The sequence below is a fragment of the Rhinoraja longicauda genome, chromosome 11 (assembly GCF_053455715.1).
Source record: "Rhinoraja longicauda isolate Sanriku21f chromosome 11, sRhiLon1.1, whole genome shotgun sequence".
In the NCBI taxonomy this organism is placed as follows: Eukaryota; Metazoa; Chordata; class Chondrichthyes; order Rajiformes; family Arhynchobatidae; genus Rhinoraja; species Rhinoraja longicauda.
The window spans coordinates 18,438,338-18,458,779 of NC_135963.1; the positions used below are offsets into that span (position 1 = coordinate 18,438,338).

The 20,442-nt window shown below is 43.7% G+C and overlaps 1 protein-coding gene across 1 annotated transcript; it reads right to left on the minus strand.

Moving 5' to 3' along the window:
* Positions 1–1,190: 1,190 nt before the first annotated feature.
* Positions 1,191–20,086, minus strand: dhcr24 (24-dehydrocholesterol reductase). The gene is made up of 9 exons (XM_078408390.1): positions 19,607–20,086; positions 18,440–18,595; positions 17,843–17,948; positions 15,794–15,912; positions 13,584–13,847; positions 9,009–9,152; positions 6,966–7,163; positions 5,959–6,137; positions 1,191–4,227 (listed from the first exon to the last, which is right to left on the minus strand). Exons 1-9 carry the CDS (start codon positions 19,835–19,837, stop codon positions 4,074–4,076), a joined length of 1,551 nt encoding a protein of 516 aa, XP_078264516.1. The 5' UTR covers positions 19,838–20,086; the 3' UTR covers positions 1,191–4,073.
* Between the last annotated feature and the right edge of the window lie 356 nt (positions 20,087–20,442).

Genomic DNA, 20,442 nt, shown 5'->3' on the forward strand with positions numbered 1-20,442 from the left:
CATGCTGTTGCAGCTATCAGGTTAGTTTTACTCAAGAGCGAGCAGCTATTTACAACCAGGGAATTATTTGTTCCTTTGACAATAAAAGTTTTTGAAATGCTTCAAGGGTGGGAAAGGCAATCTTTGAATATTTGTAAAGGTGGAGATAGATTCTTGATAAGAAATGGTGTACAGGCAGGAATGCAGAATGGGGATTATAGTCAGATCAGCTGTGATCTTATTGAATGGAAGAGCATGGTCAAGTGGCCTACTCCCACTGTGTTTGTATGTGCTTATAGCATTACTAGCAGGTAGTACACGTTAGAACATAGAACAGTCCAGCATTAGTAACCCGCCAAGTTACTCCAAACTTTTGTGTCTATCTTCAGTACAGCACCGGAACAGGCTCTTCAGCCCAATGTCCATGCTGAACATGCCAAGTTAAACTATTCCCCTCTGGCTTCACATGATCCATATCCCTCCATATTTATGTGTCTATTTAAAAGCTTCTTAAAATGCCAGTCTTGTCTGCCTTCACCACAGCTGCCAGCATGTTCTAGGTTCAATGTAAAAAAAAAATGTTGCCCCTCTCTTGGAAAAAGATTCTGACTCTCTACCCCTCTACTCTATGCCCCTGATAATTTTGTCTACAGTACTTCTATCAGGTCTCCCCTCATCTGCAGATGTTCTGGAGCAAACAATCCAAGTTTGCCCAACCTCTTCTTATAGCTAACATCTCTAATCCATGCAGCATTCCGGTAAGCCTCTTCCGTGCCCTCCACATGGGGCAATAAGAACTGTTCAGTTCACCAAATGCAGCCTTGCCAAAGTTTTATAAAGTTGCAACATGACTTCCTGACTCCTACCTCAATGCCCCAAACAATGAAAGCAAGCACACCATACGACTTACATTGGAATTTGGTGATACATCATTCGTCTATGCAGCATATATTTACACAGTGAATACATACAGGCCATTTGGCCCATCTGCAGATTGTTTAATTCCCAGTTCCTTCCCTTTGGCCTGCAATTTTCATAAATTTCTGAACAGAAACAGGGAGGAAAGTTCCCTGGAACAGAATTAGGCCATTCGGCCTATCAAGTCTACTCCGCCATTTAATCATGGCGGATTGATCTTTCCCTCTCAACCGCAGTCAGTCAGAAAGTCAATAGGAGGTTCAAGTTTCAGTTAAAAATATTTTAATTCAGGTGTAATTCAGAAGAAATGCAAATCACACAATTAAAACATTTAACCAAAAAATATTCTCATTACATAGAGATGAAATTGAAAAGGTACACTCAAACCTTCAGCAGCAGATGAAGGTCAATATTAAACCAAGGTTTACTGCCCTTAAAACATTGCCACATCATTGGTTTGAAAGCATGTTCTCATCCCACTGCAGTCCGCTCAGCTCCTGGAGTCATTCGTTTAATTTCCATTCTGGAGGGTCAATTAATAGAGACCAAATCTTCACTCAAACGAAATGCAACATCAATGGCAAAGGGATTTTGATCAAACTTTAAAAAATCTTGAAATGCAGATCAAGTTAATAATTTGATCAAAAACAACTTAAATGCTGCCTCACAGTGCCGGAGACCTGGGCTTGATCCTGACCTCAGGTGCTGTCTATGTTCTCCCTATGATGGCATGGATTTCCTCCAGTTTCCTCCCACATCCCCGGATTGTAAGTTAATTGGCCTGTGTAAATTGTCCCTAATGTATAAGGAGTGAATGCAAAAGTTGGATGACACGGAACTAGTGTGAATTGGTGACTAATAGTCATCTAGCACCGATGGGTGCAGGTATGGGGTAAAAAAAACTACTTGTACCAATTGAATAGTGTTGATTAATGTCAGGAGATTTTTTTAAAAACCCATTACATTAGAAAACTCAGCATATAGATGAATTTAGGAAAAGGCTGTAGCATTGAAGTCACCAATCATGACCCAAAGAAATCAAGCAAAAATAAGTGGAAGACAACAATCTACAAGTATTGGAGGTAGACACACAATGCTGGAGTAGCTCAGCGGGTCCTGCAGCATCTCGGGAGAGAAGGAATTGGTGACGTTTCGGGTGTTAGACTGATGTTAATTGTTGCATTTATTTTTCTCAATACCTCATATTTTATCACAGTGAAAAGTAATTCTGCTCTAATTTTGTCAAATAGTGTTTGCCTAAAAGTCATCCAACATAGTCCCAAATTTAACCAGGCTAAAATGATTTTGTGTACGCCCTCTAATTACACTGTTAAAATAATTTTGTGCACTCCCTCTAATATATGTTAGCCAACTGGTGCGCCATTTAGTTAACGTATGTAGCAAACCATAATCTCAATGCTTGTCCCTTTAGGATCCCTCAAGAGTTCTGGAATCCCCTCAGGCATTAATATCCATGTCTCCCTAATAAGCATTTTTTTTTAGACTAAACAGTTATTTGCTACCTGAAGATATTTACAAACATTGTGTTTATATCATTCAAGCTTCTATTTAGAAACAAGTTTTTATTGCTTGCGTAGCGTATTTAATGGCTAAGGCAGATATTTGTGTTCACTCCATGTTGGTGTGGGTGAGAGTGTTTAAGCTTCCAGGAATAATCCTGCTGTTGACACCTCCTCAAAGTTGCCGAGGATGATGGCACCAAAGAAAATTTTCACAACAGTATCCAGTTTTTAAAAAATGGATGTGGGGGGAGGGTGAGATAGTTAATCATTAGGCAAATTCACGTCGAAACAGTCCAATAAAAGCCTTCCAAAACCATAAGAAATACTTCTCCTAGTCCACAAATATTGACAATCTCTATTTTTAAATGTTAGCTGGGCCACCTGGGGCCTAGACTCTGCCCTGCTTGCTTCTGACTACTTTGAAATCCAAGTTCTTAATTAAAATGACATGGTGCTACCCAAGTTACTTGGTATAACTTCCTTGTTTGCATTGGATTCGTGGTCCTCTGGGTCAGAAGTATTTCTGGGTCTGAATAAAGGGACGTTAAGATGGATGGATGTGCGGGAACGTTTGGAAAGTTCTCACTGATGTACAGATGGATGTAATGCATTGTTGTCAGTGGCATCCAGTGACTTTACCACGTGTCAAGCATATCTTTCCTAGGAAGGTTAGTCTTTATTTTACTAGAGGTTTAACAACCCAATTCTAAAATGTTTATGGCCCATAGGATAATGAAGGCAAGATGTAAAATTAACGTTTGACTAAACTGTACAAGTTGAAGATTCCACATCAATCTTTTAGCACGATAATAGAATGGAAAATGAACACTAAATGACGGGACAGAGCAGGAGCTGGATAACCTCACGGGCACACAACACGTATATTGTTCATACATTTATCAAGATAGGCTATACACATTTGATAAAGAAAATGTGCAAATTGTTGAAGCATATTCATCAGTGAAAACTTAACTTAAAACCACAAGTATGAATATTCCACTTTATGCTGTTAGATTATCTTCAATTTTACAGAAGTGAGGCTAGAAACTTTATGCATTTTACTAGAAACATTGCAGACAATTAAAATACACAATTACAAAAAATGATAAATTACAAAACATTTAGCTCTCCCACATTGGCTCAGTGGATTATTACATAGTATTTGGCATCCCTGTGTTCAATGCTAGGTGACAAGTAGCCCACAATGCACCAATAATTCTGCAGTGGCCTTATCGGCTAGAAATAAAACAAATATTCCTATTCATTTTCTTGCCAAGAAACTAGAAAGTCAGAAAGAGTATGTAAGTCATAAGTTGATAAGGCACATGACCAGATTTTGCCAATTAATTTATAGAGAAGCTTGTGATGGATTTCAGACTACACTCACCTACCAGTTTCATACTCTATGCTATTTGATGTGTCACAGAGATGCAGATGCCTGCAGAATTGACTGTCAAAATGATTCACTGCATTGATGAGATTAGGGGTATGGAAAGGAAAAGAAATCAATGAGCAGATATACACACACACACACACACAAAGAATGTGTTCATGATAAGAATGGAGAAGTCTTTGGATTTTTAAAAATCCTGCATATATCCTGGAGATGAAAATCGATGCAATGATTTCTACTTGGCTCCTTCCTTGGAATGTTCAGTGTCTCGCTGCCTTGCAGATCTTATCATAAACCTCAGGGAATGCATCTTTAGCGTTCAGCTGGTCTCTCAACTTACGATACAAAGCCCCATCGAACATCTCCCAAAATTCTTCTCGGGTCAGGTAGCAATCAGCATACAACATCTGAAAACTGAAAGAAAAATCAAAATGCCGTTTAACTTCCTGCAAAGGATTTTTAAGGAGTTGCCTACAGGCGATCCTTGTGTTACAATCGTTCGAGTTACAGAAATTCCCCCCCTACAAAATTTGAGATGCAGAATTGTTTGCTCTCATGGGATTTGCATGGAAGAAGCATGAATAAACCAAATGCAAATTTTTCTCAATTCACATCGCAACATGTGCACAGATGAGTAGAAAGGAGCTGCAGATGCTGCTATATATACACCATATACACATGGACTGAAGAAGGGTCCCGACCCGAAACGTCACCCATCTTTTTTCTCAGAGTTGCTGCCTGACCCGTTGAGTTACTCCAGCACTTTGTGTCGATGTGCACAGATGATGCAGTTTTGCATTACAGAAAATTGCAATACTGACCATTTCCAAAGGATGCGCCTCCCCTCTGTGATGCAGAGGTTATTTGCATCAATTTTACCTTCCTCCAATTTACCAGCTGTGTACTGAGCGTACCAAACCAAGCCGAGTAGAAGGTTTAGGCCAGTCAAAGGCTGCTCCGCCATTTAATAAGGCCATGGCTGATCCAATTGTAACCTCAACTCCGCATGATACCCTTTCACCCCATCATTCCTCAAGCTTTATCTAACCAGGCCTTAAAATAGTCATATCTTTTGCTAGCCGAGGAAAAGTTCCTGAGAATCTCAATCCTCAACATTTTCTAATTTTTGTCTCAAAATGTGCAACACCTTATTTTTTCTCTCAGTGTCCCCTAGCTTTAGATTTCCCCATGAGTAGGCATCCTCTTCACACCCATCAATACCCTTCAAGGTCATATGTTTCAATCAAATCACACCTCAATCTTCTAAAATCTAGTTTTCCCAACCATCCCTCATTCCAGGTATTTGTCGAGGAAACCTTTGTTGAACTGTTTCCAACCGTCCCGTGTCTTTCCTCAATGAACAGTACACCACCAGACCTTCACCAAATGGCCTTTTCAATGAGCATTGGTATTTATCTTGCAATAAATAGCACTCTGTAAGCTTTGTATACTTATTGTATCTGTACACTAGCCTTCTGTGAATTATTTAGTAGGAATTCAGATGCCCATGTCACAGCCCTGCAATTTCTTACCATTTATATACTCTTTTTCATATTACCTGCCAAAATTGATAATTTCACATTTCCCCACGTTTTACTTTATTTGCCAGACGTTTGACAACTAACTGTATCCCTTCAAGCTTCCTTGTCTTCTTCAAAAGCGCACTTTCTAAATATTTTGTGTTGTCAGCATGCCTTTGGTATAGTCTTTCAAGCGCCAACCTTGCTGGTCTATGTTAGACCAGTTTTGTATCCTACAAACTTGGGGCAATTTACAGAATCCAATTAACCAACAAACCTGCACGTCTTTGGAATGTGTGTGGAAACTGGAGCACCGAGAACTTACGCAGGTCACGGAAAGAACATACAACCTCCATGCAGACAGCTCCCGTAGTCAGGATTGAACGCGGGTCTCTGCCTCTGTACGGCAGCAACTCTACTGCTGCGCCACTGTGCCGCTGCCTTTAAAGATTGTAAAAACCCAAGGCCCTAGCTGTGATCTCCACAGCTCACCACTGATTAAATACTGCCAAACAGAAAAAGACTGATTTATGCCCATTTTTTCCGTGTTAGCCAGCCCATAACTACTTACCAACCATGAGCTTTTAATTTTCCCCCCCATTTCTTTTGCCGATACATTACTCACCTGTGTGTATCACGTAAAAAATTCTCCAGCTGTCGGGTTGATGACTTGGCTTCAAACTGTTTGGCTTTGGGTTCCCCATAAGCCCCAACATCTGCATAGAGTTCAGCCTCATCCCCCTTCGGATGCACCATTCCGGGTAGACTGGGCAGGCTGAAAGGACACAGCCAAAGAGGGTAAACCTGCAGGAAACAAGGCAGAGAAAGAGCTTTGTTCAGAGATCAAGGTAATACGAATAAAACGATTTCCACAACAGTCACCCGATTTCTTAGATCTCAGAGTAGGCAGTTGCTGCTTTGATCTCAGCTGGGCCAGAGGTGTGTGCAAAAACAACTTTGATACTTATTGGTTGAATGTATAAAACTTGCAATTTTACATAATTTATTACAAGCCAGAACCACATTATTTACAAAGGAATCAGAGGTGAAGTAAAAAGTTAAATGAGTGAGCAATAGAGCCACAGAGGGCTGTGGAGGCAAAGTCATTGGGTATTTTTACAGTGGAGTTTGACAGATTCTTGATTAATAAGGATGTCAAAGGTTATGAGGAGAAGGCAGGAGATTGGGGTTGAGAGATAAAGATAGATCAGCGATGATTGAATGGCAGAGTAGACTCGATGGGCCGAATAGCCTAAATCTGCTCCAATAACATCTGCATTTATTTGAGGAAAGATTGGCTGCCAAAATAGATAAGAATCTAGAGGTATTCTCTGCTAACATAAAAGGGTAATACATGGAGGAGTACGGCTTATTGAAGACAAAAATGAGAACTTACGTGTGGTAATAAATTAATACTTTATATTCCAAACAATTTAACAGATTTTAAAAAAATATTGCAGACTATAAATATCCCTTTAAAACAATCAAGCACAGGAACAAAGTCACTCAAAATTAATATCTTGCTATTAAGTGAGAAAAACACTCATTTTTAAGCTGCCAACACTTGCAAGTGCCACAAGCTAATTTGTCTCAATTAAATAAAACCATAATTCTTCCCAAAAGTTTGCCTACATTGATCTCACTGTGGAGGAAGTGAATTAACTTCTTCAAACTCTTCATCGGCACCAGCATGTCCTGAACCACATGGTGCTGCTCGTACAGTTTACGAATGGTTTCTCCTTGGGTCAGTTTCAGCAATGAAATCTTGGGAGGGACCATCCAACCAAACACATAACGGAAGAGGGGATTATTGCCAAACGGAATTATATCCTTAAACGTAAAGAGAAATAAATATATTAGCACAAGCCTTGGTAAAATGGTTTTGTTGCTATTTTGTATTAGAATCTTGAATAATTAGTCATTTTTAACAGGATTCCGATAATAATAATTTATAGCAAAATCTCAAAAGGTCAAAAATGTCTGCCGTATGTATTCATATCAGATTTTATATGTTTGAAGATTGTTGGAATTTACTGCAGGATGAACATCGATTTTCTGGCACACTTGGATCCAGAGACTTTCTGGATTATATGTTTTTCTGGACCAACAGAGGACACGTGACACGCCTCTGACCCGCTAATGACAATAGACAATAGACAATAGACAATAGGTGCAGGAGTAGGCCATTCAGCCCTTCGAGCCAGCACCGCCATTCAATGCGATCATGGCTGATCACTCTCAATCAGTACCCCGTTCCTGCCTTCTCCCCATACCCCCTCACTCCGCTATCCTTAAGAGCTCTATCCAGCTCTCTCTTGAAAGCATCCAACGAACTGGCCTCCACTGCTTTCTGAGGCAGAGAATTCCACACCTTCACCACCCTCTGACTGAAAAAGTTCTTCCTCATCTCCGTTCTAAATGGCCTACCCCTTATTCTCAAACTGTGGCCCCTTGTTCTGGACTCCCCCAACATTGGGAACATGTTATCTGCCTCTAATGTGTCCAATCCCCTAATTATCTTATATGTTTCAATAAGATCCCCCCTCATCCTTGACACCCCTCCCGTGACTCTAAAGCACCATGGCGTGTCAGAAACCTAAATAAAACAAATATAAAATGTAAACTGAATGTGAATAGAATGACCTGCCGACCCATTCCAGGCTCCCACCGTCTCTCCGGCCGCTTAGAGCCTGGCTTCCGACCCCACGCCTACTCGTAAAGTGCACCCACCGCACGTTCGGTGACAGGGCTGCTGTTGTTGCGGCTCACGTTGTAGCCCCTGGCGACAGCGCTTTCTTCGGGTCGCCTCGCCCTCCTCCGTCCATCCTCCCTGCACCACCGCTGTCCCCTCCTCCTCCCCCACCCCCGGAGTTGTCGATATACTCCACCTTGGAAGCAACAGCAGGGGAGCGAGCCCCACACTGACCGAGTGCATTCTGACAGTGGCACACTGAAGAAAGCGCTGCCCCCAAGGGTGACAATGCGAGTGGGAACCACAGCCGTGTGACCCGTTACAGAAGTGCTCGCTGGCGCAGATTAGCGGTATCGGCGCCTGGTTTTGAAGTGAAACGCCACAAAGTGCTGGAGTAACTCAGGCGACTGAATCAGTCCGAGGAAAGGGTCCCGATGTCACCTATTCATATTCTCCATAGATCCTGACCCGCTGAATTACTCCAGCACTTTGTGTCCTTTCAGTGGGTGAAGAAGGGCTCACTGGTGCATCTTGCGAGCCAGGAGTGGAATCAGAAGCCAGGACTCTAAACGGCCGGGGAGACGGTGTGAGCTAGGGATGGGTCGCCAGGTCCGTCCGCTATATCCGACCGGAAAGAGTGCTCACAATGCCATCTGTGGCTGCTCAGGGAATTTCAAACTGAGCTCTCAGAATTTAGCCCGGATTCTAGGAATGAGCGGGCCGTCAGTGGCCAGAAAATTGGTGTTCAACCTGTATAAGTAAAATGACACAGATGTTCAAAACCAGTTGTTCGAGGACTTTCATTTCAAATGTCCTGCAATTTCTCCTTTAAACCACACAAAATGCAGACAACTGATGCTGGAAAAAAAGAAATACAGCTCAATTAGCACCTCACAAGAGCAGACAACGTAACGTTTTGAATGCAAGCCCTCGTTAGAAGTAGATGTTTAAACAGCCTGGTTCACATGTCCTACACTGGTTACCTGAAGCTCCCAGAAAATGCTGCGTGTGTGTCGGTGATAGTAGTGTCTCAGGGGGATATATTCCACTCCACTGTGGTTCTCTTGCAAGTACTTCTCCACATGTTTAAAGAACCAAGGTTTGTAGTAATAGCCAATTCTATTGACCTACACAAAAACACAAAAATTCTATCAAATCAAACAAATCGTGAGATTTTACTTTCACTTTAATGACAAAGCCTCAGTTGTGGTTATGCTCCTAGTATCTTATTTATTAAGTCAAGGTAGATTTACTGAAATTTAAAAAATATTGAGTTAACAACTTGCACATGGAATTTTAAATAAACCTGACTATCCAAGTTGGTCAGTGAAGAGGGACGGGGGAAACGTTCAGTCAAGGAAAGGTCAAGCAATTAAAGAGAATGGAAAAGGAAATTATGCACGGTAGCAAAAAGAAAAACGATGATGACCACAATGCATCAAAAAGGGAAAAATGTTTCCAGAGTAGGCAAATATCTATCTATCTATCTATCTATCTATCTATCTATCTATCTATCTATCTATCTATCTATCTATCTATCTATCTATCTATCTATCTATCTATCTAATCTTACTAAAACTCTGACTTGTATGTATATTTGTAACAGTGATTTCGGCTGCTTTCTGCAAAACGGTGAGGCGTAGCGCCACAATCTTTGCACCGCCTTAATCACACCGCTGGACGCTTGCCGAAAATGATATTTTTTATTTAATTCGGTCGTATCGTTTTTAAGTTACAGAGGTTTAAAAGTCACAAAAAAAAATCTCTCATTTTTTCGGCTGATTTTCGGCAAAAACGGTGAACCGTAGCGCCACGATTTTTGCACCGCCTTAATCACGACGCTGAACGCAGGTGGAAAATGATGTTTTTATTTGATTCGGTCGTATATTTTTAAAGTTACAGAGGTTTTAGTAAAAAAAAAAAAACATTCCAGCCGTTTTTTCCATGGCCTTCAGCGTGTGACATCAAAATGCCCATGCACCCCCCTCCGATTGATTTATTGAAGGCTTTCAGCGTGGCGCTGCTATGCGTCTGTGCTCCTCTCTCCCCTTGCTTCTCTCCTCTCCCCTTGCTTCTCTCCTCTCTCCCACACCCGGGAGATCCTCTCCCCGCTATCCCCCCCCCCCCCCCCCCCGGACCTTTCACTGATGCTCTCCCCCCCCCCCCCCCCCCGGACCTTTCACTGATGCGCTCCCCCCCCCCACCCCCGCGCCTTTCACTAATGCGCTCCCCCCTCCCCCCCCCCCGACCTTTCACTGATGCGCTCCCCCCCCCAACCTGTTGGTGCTGGGGGCAAGAGAGAGTAGGGGAAATGGGTGTGCTGGGGAAAGGGGGGGGGGTGGGGGAGAGTAAGAGTGTGTCTGGGGGAGAGAGAATGGTGGCGGGGTCTGAGAATGGGGACTGGGGAGGGGGACAACAGGGGTCGTCCGGAGGGGGCTTGGTGGTGGGGGAGATAGGGGTACTGGGAAAAGGGGAGGTCGTGGGGAAAGGGGGGGTGTGGGGAGAGTAAGATTGGGGTTGGGGGAGGAGAGAATGGGGGGGGTGGGAATGGGCCCAACGGGCCCTCTTCGCTAGTATAATACTAAAACTCAGATCTTGTGTATATTTTTTTTTGTGGTTTGGCCTGATATATTCGTAACAGCGATTGCAGCAAAACGGCGGACCCTAGCACGACGGTTTTCGCACCGCCTCAATCGCCAATCTCGCGCTCGCTCGGCCGTGATATTTTCATTTAATTTGGTCGCGTGTTTTTTAAGTTACAGAGGTTTTAAAGCGCTGCCCCCCCCTTTTTCAGGGGGGCGCTGCGGTGCAGATTTAGTTTTCAGCTTGTGGCTTGTGACGGCTACATTGTTTCAAAAAGTTTCCAGAAAAGGATTTAGTTTTCAGCTTGTGACGGCTACATTGTTTTGAAAAGTTTCCAGAAAAGCACTGATTGTTTTGTTATTGCAAGTCAAGTCAAGTCAAGTCAATTATATTTGTATAGCACATTTAAAAATAACCCATGTTGACCAAAGTGCTGCACATCTGATTAGGAAAAAAAAAAAAAAAGAAGGTTATAGTGGTCACTTGACATACACAGATCAGGAGGACGGGCCCAACGGGCACACTTGGAGAGTAAGAGTGGGGCTGGGGGAGGAGAGAATGGGGGGTGTGGGGACGGGCCCAATGGGCCCGCTTTGCTAGTCTATCTATCTATCTATCTATCTATCTATATAATACTGAAACTCAGATCTTGTGTATATTTTTTTTTGTGGTTTGGCCTGATATATTCGTAACAGCGATTGCAGCAAAACGGCGGACCGTAGCACGACGGTTTTCTCACCGCCTCAATCGCCAATCTCGCGCTCGCTCGGCCGTGATATTTTCATTTAATTTGGTCGCCTGTTTTTTAAGTTACAGAGGTTTTAAAGCGCTGCCCCCCCCTTTTTCAGGGGGGCGCTGCGGTGCAGATTTAGTTTTCAGCTTGTGGCTTGTGACGGCTACATTGTTTCGAAAAGTTTCCGGAAAAGGATTTAGTTTTCAGCTTGTGACGGCTACATTGTTTCGAAAAGTTTCCAGAAAAGCACTGATTGTTTTGTTATTGCAAGTCAAGTCAAGTCAAGTCAAGTCAATTATATTTGTATAGCACATTTAAAAACAACCCATGTTGACCAAAGTGCTGCACATCTGATTAGGAAAAAAAAAAAAAAGAAGGTTATAGTGGTCACTTGACATACACAGATCAGGAGGACGGGCCCAACGGGCACACTTGGAGAGTAAGAGTGGGGCTGGGGGAGGAGAGAATGGGGGGTGTGGGGACGGGCCCAACGGGCCCGCTTTGAACGGGCACACTTGTTCTAGTCTTTAATTAAAATCAAGTTGAGAAAAACGGTTAAAAAACAAACTGACGGTTCTTAATCTCAACAGATGTAGTACTCACAACAAGAAACCAGAACAGGAGAGGGCAAATCAGCCCCTGATCCCAAACGGCCCTCAATAAGACTACGGCTGATCCAATCTTGGCTTCAAAAGCACTTTCCCATCATCTCCCCATTCAATTCAACCCCCTGGTAATGTGTATCAATATATTCAAGACAGACACTGATAGTAGCTACTTCCTTAGCTCAAGTAGAGAAATCCGAAGAGTCACCACCCTCTCAGAAAAGCAGAAAGCAACCGATTTGGATGAGAGGACCATGATAATTTATCCAAACCTGGATGTCAATGAGAGTTGTAGGGAGCAATGTTGAGAGCAATCAAGTGGATACGGAGATGCAGAGTGAATAGGCAAGGACATGACAGATAAGAGTACAACTCTGGTAAAATAGAAGAGCAGAATAATTTTTCAGTGACTCACCATTTAAGAAGCGCAAGTGGGATAGCTGAGCATTAGTTGGTGCAGGATAGAATCTAGATAGCAATTCTTTAATGTACTGAAGTTTACAAAGCACAAGCATGGGGCTGGGCAGAAAAGCAGTGGAACAATCAAGTTTGGAGATGCAAAAGGTTCCATTACAGGAACATTACCAAAATAAATGAGAGCAGTCCGCATTACAGCACATGTAGGGAAAGCTAAGCTTTGCCAGAGTTCAGCAGGAGATCAAACCAAATCAAAGTAGAGAGCAAGATAAGTAGAGGGTGTGGCATTTGTGAAGACATTGACTTGACTGGAGGAAATTATAAATTATCAAGACTGATTGTTGAACAAATGTTTATGATACGCAGCACATCTGAAAGAAAGCAAACACATGGAAGATGACCCAGATGGTCGGCTAATGTTGCCAAGGAACACGCAAGAACAAGGAGTGGGGCAAGAATAGATGAATGGGGGACTTCAGGAAATCGTAATACAAGGGATAGTAAAATAAACCATATTGATGTTTGAATAGTTTAAGGTGGAATCAAGCAGAAGCACGTTCACTGAAATGGGTCACGACAGATGACAACGTTAAAGAGAAATAGTCAATGCTGCAATCACAGAATGACCAGGATCAAAACTCAAGCAAAAACTATAATACACATTTCTGCCAAACCCCTGGAGCTGGCGGCCTCCACCTGGGACTCGCCTGTGGAGGTTCTGGCCGCGTCGGAAGCTCGCAGCCCCCTAGGTGGGGGCCGACATCGGGAGCTCCGGTGCGGCCTGAAATAGGCCGCGGGAAATTTTCTCTGCCCGGCGGGGGCTTCAATGTCGGGAGCCACGACCTCCCCGACGTGCAGCAGCAGCGGCAGCGTCTTCGCCTGCCCCGGATCGCGGGGCTTGGGTCGGTCCGCTGCGGACCTTTCACCGTCCGGCGCGGCCTGGAACGTGGCAACTTCAACAGCCTGACCGCGGGAGAAGACGGTAGGGGAAGAGAAAAGACATTCTGGCCTTCCATCACAGTGAGGAGGTGACTGGAGGAGACTCACTGTGATGGATGTTTCTTTTTGTTTGATTGTGTGTGTTATTGCTTATTTTTATTGCTCTTGTTGTTGGACTGTGGGTAATCTTTCATTTCACTGCACATTTATGTGTATGTGACAAATAAACTTGACTTGAATTGTGCAACCATTTTACTAGTTTCTCCCTGAGTAAAATGTACCTTTTCTGGTTCAGCCACATCAGTGAGGACTCCTGTCATGATCACAGCCTCATCCCGTGAATACACAAGGCCCTCCACAAAATGGTTCTCTTTGTTTTGTGACTCTCTACTGAACGTTTCACATATCATCTTTAGATTGCGCACAGGCTGGTACTGCAGGCGCACATACTTCTTAGCTGGAATGATCTTGATCTCTGCAGCAACAAGAAATCCGAGAGTACCACATGACCAAGGCACAGCATAAAATAAGTCTGGATTCTCTTTCTGAGGACAAGAGAGAAAGTATTGTTTTAGCAAAACAGTGAAAGGTCTCTCTGAGCATATTTTCCCCAAAAGCAAGTTCATTCTAAATTATGTTGCATTAGATCTACTTACAACAAAAAAAGGCCAGATGGCCAATTGCAACCATGCTGGCTCCCAATAGGGCAATCCTATTTGTTGCATTCTAGTTCCCCCCCCATCCCCCAATCGCTCGACAACTTGTCTTCTCCTTCATTTCCAACTCTTCTTTGATGCTTTAGTTTTTTTTAGTTTTAGCTTTCAGAGGTACAGCGTGAAACAGGCCCTTCGGCCCACCGAGTCTGCACCGACCAGCAATCACTTTGTACACTAGCACTATCCTCCACACTAGGGACAATTTACAATCTTTACCGAAGCCAATTAACCTACAAACCCGCATATCTTTGGAGTGTAGGAGGAAACCGTACCTCCCAGGGAAAACCCATGCGGTCACGGGGAGTATGTAAAACTCCACAAGGACAGCACCCGTAGTCAGGATCGAACGTGGATCTCTGGTGCTGTCTGGCAGCAACTCTACCGCTGCGTTACCATGCTGCCCCCAACAAAGTTTTACCTCTTAGTTACACTAAAGGATCAATTTATAGAAAGCCACTTAACCCGCCATTACCAGTTTGGGATGTGGGAAGAAACAGGAGCACCCAATGGAAAACAACTTGGTCGCAGAGAGAAAAAGGCAAATGCCACACAAACTACCCAAATCATTATCCACATGGGGATATTTTTTGCAGCACATCTTTTGAGTTCTCACAATCAAAGTTTCAAGAGCTTGGAGAAAATGACAAAAATCCCCCTGAAACATAGTAACCTCGATTCGCAGTGTACACTCTTGAGTTTATAATTAGGACAAAACAAACAAGTGTGCAAATTCTGAGCACCATATATTTAAAGGTGAATCTCAAGATCTTAGGACATGTACAGATTAAAAAGAATACCACCCAAGGATGACAGAATTTAGTTACAAGGAAACTACAAAACATCCAGCTCCTTTGTGAATGTAAAAGATCAAGGGAAGAATTTGGTAGATGCCCGTTTCTACCAAAATGCTCTTAGATTAAGAGAGACTGCTTCCAGTGATAAAAAGGCAAATATCCCAGCTAAACAAATTTTAAAATGGTAATTGCCAAATAAAAACAGTTTTAGTTAAAGTTTGATAGATACCTACATCTATATGTACCGAAAAGGACTGAAGGTAAATTTAATTGGAACCTTCAAATCAAAAAAAAGCACAATTTTAAAAAAACACCAAAAATGTAGAGAAAAATCAAGATTGCAGGATTAGTAGGATAGCTCTTGCTAAAAGCTAGCAGTTGTGAAAAGCAAAATGGCCCCCTTTTGCACGTCTTTTTTTTGGTTTAGTTTATTATCACGTGTACCGAAGTACAGTGCAAACCTTTTGTTGCGTGCCAACCAGTCAGCAGAAAGGCAATATATGATTACAATCGAGCCATTTAGTGTATAGATACATAATAAGGGATTTCACAAACGTTTGTATGACTGGTTCACAAATCCAAATGGTCTTTGGTTGATATAGGAATGCTATACAAGACATTAGAAGAATGCCCTGCTCATTGAAAAATTCTACTGCATTCATGGCTTTCAAAGGAACTGCAGAAGACTCAAGAATTTGGAGCAGTATCACATTCAAATGATATTGTAGAAGTATGAAGCAAACACCACTCACCCTGTTATGTCCAGACATGGACTCGTGAGGACACATACAAGAGGTGGGCAACCCCTTTACATATCTTTCACTTTTGTATTAAAAATTGTGAAGAAGAGTGATACGAATCAGAAGGACGGGAAATGAAATGAAAACTTCACACATCTCAAAATGCAATATCTTAAACCCAGATGTTTAGATGGATAACCCAGAAACTCATCTAGACAAATAAGATCCAATTTCTTTTTACCTCAGTGCACCGAACAAGACTGCCATCAGCTAAGACCAGCTCGTAGGCTATGCAAATATTTTGGAAAAGTCCATAGATGTGAGATGAAGATTCAATACCAGTTCCCATGATGAGGCCACCTAAAAACAGACACTTGTTCAAGTTCTGGTGCTGGTATTACAGAGATATTTTTTTAATTTGTGACACATTTATCTGAATAATTCAGTAATAAATTGAATCTATTGATAGTCAAAGAGACACTAAACCACAAGAACAGTGGCTGAATAGACAATTCCTTCATGCTTAACATTTCACTAACTGTCAGCAATCAGAAGCTATTTGATACAATTACAATATGAGATCATGTTTGGCACAAGCATGCAAACATTGTGGGCCCAAGGGCATATTCCTGTTCTGTACTATTTTATGTTTATGTTATGCAATAAAGTAGCATCATAAAAATTAAGTCATGCCCATTAACTGCAATGTAATTTTAAAAAATGACTCGGTGAGCCTCTTGCCCCAAAGGAAGGAACGTCTAACTGGTTAAAGAGGTAAAGTGAATATTTTTGGTGGATTCTTTTGGATCAGAATATACAGGAACGCACAACTAATTCCCTTTATGAATCCCTGGGCTTTATCTTTCTTGGTTTGGACTTTCTCTTCTTGTACCTGTATCTTATTTTGAAAGCTATGTAGGAAAATAACTGCAGATGCTGGTCCAAATCGAAGGTATCACAAAAAGCTGGAGTAACTCAGCGGGTCAGGCAGCATCTCAGGAGAGAAGGAATGGGTGACATTTCGGGTCAAGACCCTTCTTCAGACTCTTATTTTCTAGTGAGGGTAGATGGCCAGCCGGGGGGTCCAAGAGGAGGGGATCCGCTGGAGATGGGAGAAGGGGTCATAACTGGGTGGTGAGGACTCCTTCCCATGGAAAAAGGCTCGGAGGTGATGGAAGAAGAGCTAAACATCATGGCGGACCCGGAACTCATTGATGTGGGGGCGGAGGGGAACAAAGGTGAGGCCTCTGCTGAGGACAGACCGTTCGGTATCTGAAAGGGGGAGGTCAGGGGGATGGTGAACACCCGGCAAGTGTGGGGGTTGGGGTCAGATGAAGGCAGGGGAGCAGATGGAGGTGGAGGCGATATGTGGTGGGGGGATGGTTGGTTTATAGAGAGGAGGTGGGGGGGGGGGGGGCATGAGGACCATTGTATGGGTGGGTTATTTTGAAACCTATGTGAGCTCCAACCATGCAGAAACTAATCCTTATCACGTGGTGCCTTCACTATTCCCTTCTTGATTCATGCTCCCATCCCAGTTTCAGCATCTGTCTGACAGCCTTAACTTTACACTTGCACCTCCTCCAACCTCATCTACTGTATCCGCTGTTCCAGATGTGGACTCCTGTATATCGGCGAGACCAAGCGCAGATTCTGCGATCGTTTCGCTGAACACCTCCGCTCAGTCCGCCTAAATCTACCTGATCTCCCGATTGCTCAACACTTTAACTCCCTCTCCCTTTCTCACACTGACCTTTCTGTCCTGGGCCTCCTCCAGAGTGAGGCCCAGCGCAAATTGGAGGAACAGCACCGCAGATTTTGCATGGGTAGCTTACACCCCAACAGTATGAACATTGACTTCTCTAACTTCAAGTAGCCCTTGCTTTCCCTCTCTCTCCATCCCCTCCCCCTTCCCAGTTTTCCGACCAGTCTTACTGTCTCCGACTACATTTTATCTCTGTACCGCCCACTCCCCTGACATCAGCCTGAATTGTCTCGACCCGAAACATCACCCATTCCTTCTCTCCAGAGATGCTGCCAGTCCCGCTGAGTTACTCCAGCATTTTGTGTCTACCATCGATTTAAACCAGCATCTGCAGTTCTTTCCTACACACTCTCCTTTGACAGAACTCAGTTAAAAAAAAGCTCTGGCTTGAAAATCACAAGCAAGAACCAAGTCATAAAGAGTTGAAAGTCCAGTTCACAAGCATCATCAGAAGCCTTCAAATTACTTCAGAATTTTTGAAAAAAAAGGAGATAGTCTTTAACATAGAGAAAATAAACTACACACCCACAGTGAGATCATCCAACTCTGGCACCACTGGAAGAGTCCAACCAATGGAATTCAAAAGTGCAGTCACCTGCCCCATGTTTACCAATGGTTCCACTCGTACAACCTGTAATTGTAACATCAGAGCTGAAATAACAAACTTAATTTTATTAAAAATACATTTGTTGCATGGAAATTGTCATGCAGGGGGAAAAGGGAATTGGACATTTGGATCACATGTTTGTACACTGGTGCTGGTAACTTGCTATTTTTCTTTTGTGTCTGGTGACGGGCATATTTTAAGAAAACCTCTTAAAGTGGGTCCCGACCCAAAACATTGTCTATCCATTTCCCTCCACAGATGCTGCCTGAGCCACAGAGCTCCTCCAGCAGCTTGTTTTGTCTGTTGTTGATGGGCATATCTGCTTTAACATTTATCTCCTCTTCCAAGGACGGTGCATTTTGCATTATACTTTCAATCTTTACAAACTAAGCAAACACACTTGTTGTCTAAATAACATTACCATCACTTTTACTGGCAAGTCCAATTTAAGAAATGTACTCCAAATTTGAAAGATAATTTAAAAACGTCATCATTTCATTTCAGGGTTAAGTCACCTGCTTCTTGGTGTCCACTTCCAAAATATCCATCAAATTGATCATGATATTTTTGTGTGTCTTCTTATATTTGCCAACCCGAAGTGAAACCGTCAGCCAGCCAGGTCTGCCAGTACACATGTATGTTTTACTCCCCTGATTCTTCCATTCTCGCACCTATCAAAACAAAAAAGTTTAGTTCTAGTCATAATTTCAACAAGATGCAAGCATTCATTTCCATTTCATCCTCTCTCCCCATCCAATTCCTCCCATATTCCTCCCCCCAGCTTTACCTTACACACCTTTTTTTCCTTATCTGTCACCTTTTCATGTTTAGTTTTTGTCATTTCATCCATCTGCTAATCATCCCTCTCACCTGTATCCACCTATCACTTGTCAGCCTTTGCCCCATTACATCCCTCTTTTGCATCTTTCACCTCCCCCTCCCCCCACATCGGTCTATAGAATGGTCCTGACCCAAAACCATTTTGGGTCAAGACCAAAACGGCTGCGGGAGCTTTGATCGCCCCGAAGGATGGTTCAACTGCCTCCACTGCGGGAGAAAAATGAGGGGAGATTAGACTTTATTGCCTTCCATCACAGAGGAATGTGGGGAATCCGCTGTGGTGGATGTTTATGTTAACTTTTGTACAGTTGTGTGTCTTGTTACTTTTTTAGTATGGCTGTATGGAAATTCGCATATCACTGTACCTTAATTGGTATACGTGACAATAAAAGACTCTTGAAACCTTTGAATGATTAATGGAAAAGGTGGTCTGTAGTTCAGTGGCCTTACATTCTTGGCATCTTGCATAGAACTGTTGAAACCACTGATCACTGACTTGATGCAACTGGATTCAATGTCAATGTTTACCAATTGCTTCTGACATCAACTACACACAACGTATTCCATTCTGCCCTTGAAGACCAGGTCCAGGTCAAGGCTAAGTCCAGGTGAATTTATGGGAATACAATAATCAATTATTTGCCACACAGGATCAGGAACACCTGTTATTAGGAGATACTTCATTAAATCACAACGCACTACACTTTGCTCAGTGGATGGGCTCAAATTCCAATAGTTTGATACTGTATCCCAGTCCCCTGGTAGGTTTCCAGGTTGATCCAGTCTCCAGGTCTTATCTGGAGCATTATACCCCACTGCAACAGTGGATGGCCGATCCTCACCTGTCTCTGGATGTCCCTGACCCGCAGGTCGTGCTGCTTGGGGGCACTGCACATCTTGAAGACCAGCCAAGCTCGCAGGTAATAGTAGACGTCGAAGACGAAGGAGAGGGGCAGCAGAAAGAGGCAGACGAAGACCCAGCGGTGGTGGATGATGACATACTCCACGCCTTTCCTCCGGACCCAGAAGAGCAGCAGCACCGTCAGCACGGCCAGGTAAATGACGGGGTCCATGGTCTGCAGCCACACACACCCGCTGGCTGCGGCCACTGACAACCCAGTCGCTGCAAAGATGCCCAGATGTACCCACCCACACCTGTTGCGGCCGCTGACAACCCAGTCGCTGCAAAGATGCCCCAGATGCACCCACCCACACACACCCGCTGCGGCCACTGCTGCAAAGATGCCCCAAGTGCACCCACACACACTCGCTGCGGCCACTGACAACCCAGTCGCTGCAAAGATGCGCCTTCCTCGCGCCTGCAATTGCTACTCTTCCCGCTTGGCCCGCGCCAGCTTCTCTCTCTCTCATTGGCCGAGAGTCGACACGACCCGCCCGGTCTACCCGGCAACAGCTCGGAGCGGCCTCCCATTGGTCCCCCGCCCCCCCCGCGTGTATCAGATTCCGTCCTTCGCCTCCAATGGGAAGCGCCGCGTGCATCATGCCACCGGGCGCGCGCCGCCTGGATTGGCCGCGGCTGCAGCCGCTCGTTCCCGCCCGCCCGCTCCACCTCGGACCACTGAACGCCCCGGGTGAGCGGTGGAGCGATCCGCGCGGCACAAGCACCGGGGAATAGTCCGCATCATCCATTCGGCATTTCAGAGCAATTGCCATTTAG